Source organism: Pteropus alecto, unplaced genomic scaffold (assembly GCF_000325575.1).
Source record: "Pteropus alecto unplaced genomic scaffold, ASM32557v1 scaffold17, whole genome shotgun sequence".
NCBI lineage: Eukaryota > Metazoa > Chordata > Mammalia > Chiroptera > Pteropodidae > Pteropus > Pteropus alecto.
The window spans coordinates 10,559,703-10,568,856 of record NW_006440645.1 but is presented as its reverse complement, the minus strand read 5'-3'; the positions used below and the strand labels follow the sequence as shown (position 1 = coordinate 10,568,856).

The 9,154-nt window shown below is 35.7% G+C and overlaps 1 protein-coding gene across 1 annotated transcript; it reads left to right on the top strand.

Moving 5' to 3' along the window:
* The first annotated feature begins 273 nt into the window (after nt 1-273).
* PABPC4L (poly(A) binding protein cytoplasmic 4 like) lies at nt 274-1,985 on the top strand. The gene has a single exon (XM_015593898.2). It carries the CDS (start codon nt 416-418, stop codon nt 1,526-1,528), a length of 1,113 nt encoding a protein of 370 aa, XP_015449384.1. The 5' UTR covers nt 274-415; the 3' UTR covers nt 1,529-1,985.
* Nucleotides 1,986-9,154: the final 7,169 nt, after the last annotated feature.

The window sequence follows — 9,154 nt, the reverse complement described above, 5'->3', positions numbered from 1 at the left end:
TTGTGGAGCTCGTCCCCCCGGCGGCTGCAACTCCAAGCCAGCCCGAGCGAGGCCTGCGTTTCCCAGAACCTGCCCGGCGTGTCTGCGCAGGGCGCCGCGGTCCAGGGCCCGCAGGCCCCTCGAGGCTGTCGCGCCAGCCGGCCGGGCGGCAGGGCTCGTCCGACCAGCCCGCCCCCTAGACTCCGAGCCCTGTCGCCGCATCCAGCGAGGGCCGGAGTGGTGCCTCGGGCGCTTTCTGACGAGGCTGTCGCCCGGCCCCCAGGGGAGCTGTCCCCGAACCCCGACGCTCAGGCTCGAAGCGGCGATCCTCAGGCCAGCACGCTGAGCCCAGCCCAAGCGCTGGCCTGGCCACCCGCCTGCAGCCGTCGCTGCCAGAGCTCCCGAGGACAGGCCCGCGGCGGGGAGGAGCAAGGACATGAATGTGGAAGCCAAGTACCGCCAGGCCTCCCTGTACGTGGGCGACCTCCACGCGGAGGTCACCGAGGACCTGCTGTTCAAGAAGTTCAGCGCCGTGGGGCCCGTGCTGTCCATCCGCATCTGCAGGGACCTGGTCACCCAGCGCTCGCTGGGCTACGCCTACGTGAACTTCCTGCACCTGGCCGATGCCCAGAAGGCCCTGGACACGATGAACTTTGACATGATCAAAGGCAAGTCCATCCGGCTCATGTGGTCCCAGCGCGACGCTTACTTGAGGAAATCGGGCATCGGGAACGTGTTCATCAAGAACTTGCACAAGTCCATTGATAACAAAACGCTGTATGAGCACTTCTCGGCCTTCGGGAAGATCCTGTCCTCCAAGGTGATGAGTGACGACGCAGGCTCCCGGGGCTACGCCTTCGTGCACTTCCAGAGCCAGACGGCCGCGGACCGCGCCATCGAGGCGATGAACGGGGCGCTGCTCAAGGGCTGTAGGCTGTTCGTCGGCCCGTTCAAAAACCGCAAAGATCGGCAGGCTGAGCTCCAGAATAAAGCCAATGAATTCACCAATGTCTACATCAAAAACTTCGGAGACGACATGGACGATGAGAGACTGAAGGAGATTTTCAGTCATTTCGGCAAAATCCTGAGCGTTAAGGTGATGACAGATTCCCGTGGGAGATCCAAAGGCTTTGGCTTCGTGAGTTTTGACAGCCATGAGGCTGCCCAGAGGGCTGTGGAAATCATGAATGGGAAGGACTTGAGTGGACAGCCGCTTTTCGTAGGCCGGGCACAAAAGAAAGCAGAGCGTCAGGCCGAGTTAAAGCTAATGTTTGAGCAGATGAAACAGGAGAGATACCGGAGGTTCCGGGGCGTGAAGCTCTATATCAAGAACCTGGATGACAGCATCGATGATGAACGTCTACGGAGAGAATTTTCTTCATTTGGATCAATTAGCAGAGTTAAGGTCATGAAGGAGGAAGGACGAAGCAAAGGGTTTGGCTTGATCTGCTTCTCCTCTCCAGAGGAAGCCACTAAAGCAATGGTTGAGATGAATGGCCGTATTTTGGGCTCCAAGTCCCTCAACATTGCCCTGGCCCAGAGGCCCTAGGAGAGCACGACTCACCCCCATCAGCCTGCGGGAGCCGTCCCTGAGGGGAAGATAGAAATCTCAGCCTGAATTGTCCTCCGTCAAGTTCAGATCCCACCTTGATGGCTGCTTAGCTTTGTAAACTTTGTGGTAAAAGATTTTGTCTATAAAGCTGTTTTTTGTTGTCGTTGTCGTTGTTGTTGTTGTTGTTGTTGTTGTTTTGGTGAAAAAATGAATCTTAGAAGGTCGGTTCATTTTACAGAGGCACATCTTTTTATTATAATATATTTTTTTTACTGAGTTTGATGCATTATTCATAGCAATATGTATAATTACATATATTTTTATTAGACATTTTGAACCAACTAAAGTGAGGTAATTCAGTTTATTACATATTTTCTTATTTAATAATATTGCTAGCTTTAATTTCATCTATGACAGTATGCTCAAAATAGTTATTTTAACTAAGCATCGCAAAATCATTTATTTTTGCAAACAGATTTTCTAATTTCTCATCTTTTTTTAAGAAACCAAAATTTTAAAAGTTGCTAGTACAAATTCAGTATCTAATTTCATTTTGAATTAATCTTTAAAGTACTAGTGAATAATTGCATTTCTTTTAAATTTACATCCTGACATGATTGTTTTTCCGATGGCTGAAATTAATAATGGAAGGTTTTAATGTTGCCTACAAACCTGCTTTAAAGAGTATTTTGCTGTTCTTTCCATCAGGTGCTTGCTAGTTATCAAAATTGTGACTTGAATAGTAAAACCGTAACTTCTACATTCCTTAAGTTATAGGCCTGTATCAGTTCAGGTGACAAGTTGGCCTAGTCTTAATGCTCTTCATACATATACAGCTTAATATTATTATGCCTTAAGTTTCTTCCAGATACCAGTATTGTAAAAGTCATATATAGAGAGAACATAGAAATTCTGCTTAACAGCTGAGTATTTTAGTGTCTGTTTTATACTGTTTGTGTAGTGATATTGTCTCAGGGTTCAGAAAAGTAAAAGTTGCTTTATTTTTATGAACTCTTGTCTCCTTTTATTAGACTGTGAGAACTGTGTAATGCTCACTTTTAGCCTTGGATAATCAGAAGCTCACTAATTGCTTTTCTGATAACTTAAAGTGACATCACTTAGCCTGTTGACTAGCATAATTTTTATTTAGTCCCATTCCCAGGTAGTTCCTGCTCTCCTGCCTTTTATCTATATACTTAGCTCTGTTTAATACCTTTTAAAAGTGTCTTATTGTAGTGACTTATTGTGTGCTGTTTGAACTCCTCTTTGAAAATAGAGGCAAGAGTTGTGTATTTACATTTAAATAAGTACTTTTACATTTCTGATTCACTCATACCAAAGGTGTCTAGAAAATGGTTTTGTTGTTGCTATTTTGATTTTTACTCTGCTTAGTTGTTTTATGTAACTATATAGTCAAAGCTTCTATCTCATATATTACCAGTGCAAAAGAAATAGTATTTTTTGTGGCAATACTTTAGCTATGAAAGAATGAGAAAAAGCTCTTTCTGTTTATTTTTGTATAAACTATATGTATATTAATCACACATTTTCTAAACTAAAGTCTCTTCTAGTTAATGAAAAACATTATGTACAATGGAAAAATATAGCAACATATAATTCTATTATGCAGACAGCTCCACTGTTAAAATTTGTTGCATATCCTCCCCATTTTTTTCTATCCATATATGCATAGATAATTTAACAAAAATAGAATCGCATTATAAAACTTGTTTGAAATTGCTTTTTTTTTATTAAAATGATTGGGGTGACATTGGTTAATAAAATCAAATAGGTTTCAAGCGTACAATTCACTAACACATCTGTATATTGCATTGTGTGTTCGCCACTCAAAGTTAAATTCCCTTCCATCACCAAATATTTTACCCGCTTGACCCATATCTATGTTCATAGCAGCATTGTTCACAGTGGTGAAGACATGGAAACAACCGAAGTGTCCTTCGATAGATGACTGGATAAAGAAGATGTTGTACATATATACAATGGAATATTACTCGGCCATAAGAAAATACGAATTTGTTTTCTTGATCTGACAATATGTAATAGCCGACTTTCGAATCCACAAATAATCATTTGCTTGTAATTGTAATGACCTTTATCTTTCATTTAACTAATTTCCTCTTGATACAGATTGCTAGATTGTTCCCTTTTTCTTTTTCTCTCTATCATAAACAACTTGGAGATAAACATTCTTGTAAACTCATGTGTGCCGATATATCCTTTTATTTTAAGGAAATAATTCATTAGAATTAGTGTTTAAAAGGGCAGCAATTTAAAAAAATAATTTTGGTAAGTATCGCCCAAATGCTGTTCAGAAAACTTATGCCATTTACATTTCCCATCATTAGTGTGCAGGACTGCCCATTTTGATCTACTCCGAGAGCAAGGGACTTTAAGTTGTTGGCCAATTCAACATCATATGTGAAAAACATATATTTCATGGTTACTTTTTTTTTTATTACTACCGAAGTTAAACAGTATTTTTTTGCGTTTATTAGCTATTCGTATTTTCATATCATGTGCTAATGTTCATGATCTTAGTCTATTTTCAAATTGTGTTTTTAATTTATATGGATGTTAGATTTCTTTACATATGAAGACAAAATATTAGACTTTGTTCCCCATTATTCTCAGATCATTTATAGCTTTGAGGGTAATTCTAAAGCTAAATTTTCAAACTTAAAATTTTCCATCTTTTACTTAGATGACATTCATGCTATATTTCAAAACACTTTGAACACTTCAAATAGATTTACCCCCATACAGCTTATCTGTATTGTCTTCTATTACTTTCGGAGTTTCAATATTTTCAATATTTTCTAAACAAAACTTCGATCTATAGAGTGTCTTATCTACAGACTATAGTGGATCTTTTAAAATTGTCTTGCTTTTCAGTCTTTAATAACATGTTTTAGTAAATACTGGTCAATTATAAGAAAATGTGTGAAACTCATATGCTAACTCTAATTCACTGGCTCTCTGAATCACTGTATTGAGAAGTATTTACCTCAAAAGCAGAGAGTTTTTAAGGAAGGGTACCAGGTAACGGGCCTGTGAAGTATGGTAGGCATGTTAAGCTTTGACATCTCTTTCTGGATAATCCATTCTATCAGAATGCTCAAATATTTGAACAGTATTTCATAATGCTTGTAAATGGATTATCGAGATAATATCAGGGAGCTGTGTTCTCTCATGTGCACAGAGAATTAATAGGACATAATATCAAATGTCTAAATGAATTGTAGCTGTAGCTTCATGGCATGATAATCTACCATTTTAGTAGAAATTGCTTCTTTTTAATATTTACCATAAGAATGACTAAGTCAATTTACAAAAATATATGAGCCTGTGGATTATCTTGATTAATTAGATTTTGCTCACTCTAAATTTTATGTATGTGTGATGTATCAGGTCATCCTAGCTGGCAGCAGCAGATCATTTTTTTCAAGTAAGTTTAGTCTTTTATGTCTTAGTGCCTTGATTAAGTAAGAAGAATCTTCACTTTTTTGATAAGCATTCCAGTAAAAGCTAATTTACTTAGACATGCCTTGAGTTAATGCTTCTACTCTCACCTCCCTCTCCCCACACAAATTGCCTAGTTTGTTGTGTAGACAGACTCCTGCTTGCATGCACAGCTAATTCAATTGTCGTGCCTTTTAACATTTTATTTTTTAATTTTTAAATGGAAATTTATAGTTGATAAGAATAAATGCTATTTAAAGTGGTTTAAAATCAGTATTTTATGTTCTTAATATTTTTATAAATCCATATTGAAAATATCAAATAAAGTAATCTCAATGGTGAAGACATGTCTGAAAATAATTTCTATTTATTTAATTTTTAAGTATTTCTGATTTTTTTAAAGATCACTTCTCTTAGGAGTAAACTAAAAACAGCTTGCATTTTTAAATGAAAATATGCATATTTCATGTTGTGAAAGACCAACTCTCATGTGAAATAGAATTTCTTTTTTAAGTTACTCATCATTATGGCACCATGATTGAGAAGAACCGGTAATATAGAAAAAATTGTCACGAAAAATAATTGACTTTGTTAAAGGCACTTCTGAATTTAATTGTTGAAGCAAAATTCAGCAAGCATGTTGAGGATTTAGAATTAGCTTATGTGTATTATATTTGAAAAATATGTCTCATAATGTAAATTTAAAAAAAGATAAAAACATTAGATGGAAAAGAGAATTTTTTAAATCTACATTTTAAAAAGCAAAACAAATTAAATAGCCTCAGGATATCTTTGACTTCAAGTAACAGAAATTACCAGCTCACACTAGAAAAAGGAATTTTCTCTACCAAGGTATTCAGACTTAAGGTATCTTCAGGCACGGTGTACCAGGACTTCTGGACCAGTTGCCCTGGAGTCTCTTGGCTCTTCCCGCTCCATATCTTAGCTTTGTCATCAGGCAAATGGCAAGATGGTTACAGGAATTTATGTCATCATACTGAGACACAGCGACATTCAGGCGATGCCGTTCTAGAAACTTTTAACTTTACCTATCAGTTCTCATTTTTCATTATTGGTATAGAGATTCAACGGGAGCTTCCACTAAAATTGAGGAAGGAGTCAGCTTTTAAAGTTCTTTGCAAAATGGGCTTATTATAGGAGGAAAGAAGAATACAAATGGATGTAAAGGTATGCATTTGCTAAACTCTGCATATTTTTCATTGTTTACATCCAATTCCGAATTTCAGTATTTAATATCTTCTTTTCACTTTTGCTTACAAATAGATTTTAAAATCACATTTTCTTCCTATAGTTTGTAATGAGTTAAACTTGTTATTTTTCTCTATCTCAAGTTGTACAATCCTAGAGAATACATTATACAATATATTCTGTATAAAATTAAATTCATTTTTGTTTGGTAATAGAATTCATGTTTTTACATATTATATTATTTTAGGTCTAAATTAGGCATTACTGAAAATTATAACTAAAAACGTTAGATTCAATTTAGTCACCCAAATGGGTTTCCACCAAAAATAATTATCAATGGATTACTATTAGTGGTCAAGAATGTTTCAAAATGAATCTACATTTAATAAGATCTTGGTTTTGAGTTTTAATTTAAACTAGTTTAAGCCAAATATGTTTTCATGCATGTGAATATTGTATAATTGCACCACCAGAGGGAAGGACCTCTTGATTTACTATGTATATCACCAACTATTCTGATATTCTATATAAAGAATTTTAAAAGAATAGCTCCTACTCACAATGTATGCATAAATCTTGAGAAAAATCTGAAAAAGCTATATGCATACAAAATGGACCTAATAAATAAAAATAATCACAAAGATAAATTAATAGGTGCCCATTTTCTTTACTAAAAAAATATTATTAGGTCCTTTAGTACATTTAAATTATAAGAATTAACAAAATTGGACTTAACCAAAGGTTTTCAATATATATATTTTTTTCTATATTACACAATGGTGATACAGACCTCATGCATTTAACCATACAACATGTATTTCTATAAAAAATTCAGATATACAAAATTCTGAGAGTTACAAACACTTGCATTTGAATTTGTGAAGATCAGATTATTTTGCAGGTTTCCTAAGAGGAAATGTTTGTAGCCGCGCATTGGTTTTGTCTCACGGTCATGTCTTATCTTAGAATTCACAGAATGCCCTTAACCACATTGAAGTTCTCTGAATGAAACAATCGACTCCATCAAGCAGGAATAGAAAAACGATCCTCTTAGTGGTGTTATTTGCCAAAGTAGAGAAAATGCTTAGCTTCTGAGAGATACAGGCAGTTTGTAGAATAATACTGGAGCAGGTTTGTTAACCCATTTATATTTACATCACCTTAGATCTTACAAATATCCCTAGTTCTAAGTTCTGCCAAATGCTAATAGCACATATAAGCTCCAAAGGCAATATCACTGAAATGGCGGATGTTATTAAATTTTATTTTAATTTTTGCATAGAGCGAATATTGGTTATGATTCATTGTGTCATGCGTATGTATGTTTTTTAAATCAGTATTTCCAGCGAGTTTGCTTATCTCAGGCAACCGTATCTGACAGTCTGTAGTGAATCACAATTTTGATTTACATTCCATTTTATCTTTGTACATGTGCCAGTGGCATACCAATGCACCACAATTTTGACATTTTGCCAATCCTAGTTCCTTGAAGTTAAAATGAGCCTTTATAATAGTAATTCCAGCAAATCTTTGTTAATCAAAGAAGTACCTCAATTTGAATGCAAGCCAAATCTTAGAATTATAACTAGACTATTTGGACACATCATTATTTTACTGAATTACTGAAATAATAATCTGGTATAATTCAGTTCTTATTCACTAATATTTCATACATAGTATTTATACAAGTGACATTGATATTGTATAGATTACAATTGGTAAAAAGCAATTGGTACTAAGGTATGGTGATTTCATTTTCATTTTAACTGAAATAATAATGACGAATGCAAATTTGATTATCTCATCAGTTTAAAAACCTAATGGTCTTCCTTTACTCTTAAAGGCAGGAAGTCAGGTATAAACCTTTACCATGGCCTCGGAGACTTTGTATTCTTTGGTTTCTGTGTATCTTTTAATTTTTTTCTTATGCTCCTATTCCTCAACATGCTGGAAACAAACTGTTCTTCTTTAAACTCCTTTAAAGTGTCAGGCTAATCCCTGCCTCACTCAAAGCTTTAACTTTTATCACATAGTATGTTGTATGTTGCAAGAGGTAAAAGAAATCTTCCAATAAGTATATGGAAAAAAAGAAAAAAAAGGATGGGGGATTTATTACCAAATTAAAATAAGTGAGAGATCTTCTTTTCAAAATGGAATTATATTTTTCTTTTTCTTTTTTATTCATTTATTTTTTTCCTCACAAGTGTTAAGGAGGGGTCCATATACAGAGGTGCCAGTGCCTTATTATTTTCTTTTTCTTTTTTTTAATTAGACCACATGGCATAGTGTTTCAAGGAGGAAAAAAAAGTCTTTTGCAGTGGTAAGAGAGGCTTACCTTTAGATAGCATGCTATTTTTAAATTTTTTATAATCATTATTTTTAAGTAACAACTCATTCTTCTCTCTACCTATGCTTTTTCATGTTTTAGGGCATAGTATGTATATATTTCTTTATGGGAGATCGAATCTCATTCTGACAGGCACATGTGATGTTAACTGTGCTGCTATTTATTGTAAGAGAAAAAATAAAGCAAATCTTAAGTCCTGAAAAAGATGAAGTATGGGACAGAGAACGAACACTCAGCAGCAAATCACTGCATCTGACCAAATTTATTATTCAGCATCAGCTTGGGGATTTCACATCTATAGCTGTAGCATAGACCGAAGAAAGTTTGGGCAAAAAGTTTGGGGAAATTTACATATTGATGAAGAATATTTATTTAGTTTTTTAATTTAAAATTTGCATTAAAACATACACATAGAAAAAAATAAGCATATAACTTGATAAAGAATACAATAAAGTAACTACCACTCAAGGCAAGAGACAGACAAACGACACCACTCATACTTCCTCCCAGTACTTTCCTGTCACATCTATTCATATATAACCTCTGTCTTGACTGCAAACCCTAAAGTTTAATTTTAGATACCTTGA

Coding starts and splice junctions, on each gene's coding strand:
- PABPC4L (XM_015593898.2), top strand. CDS start 416: ATGAATGTGGAAGCCAAGTACCGCCAGGCCTCCCTGTACGTGGGCGAC.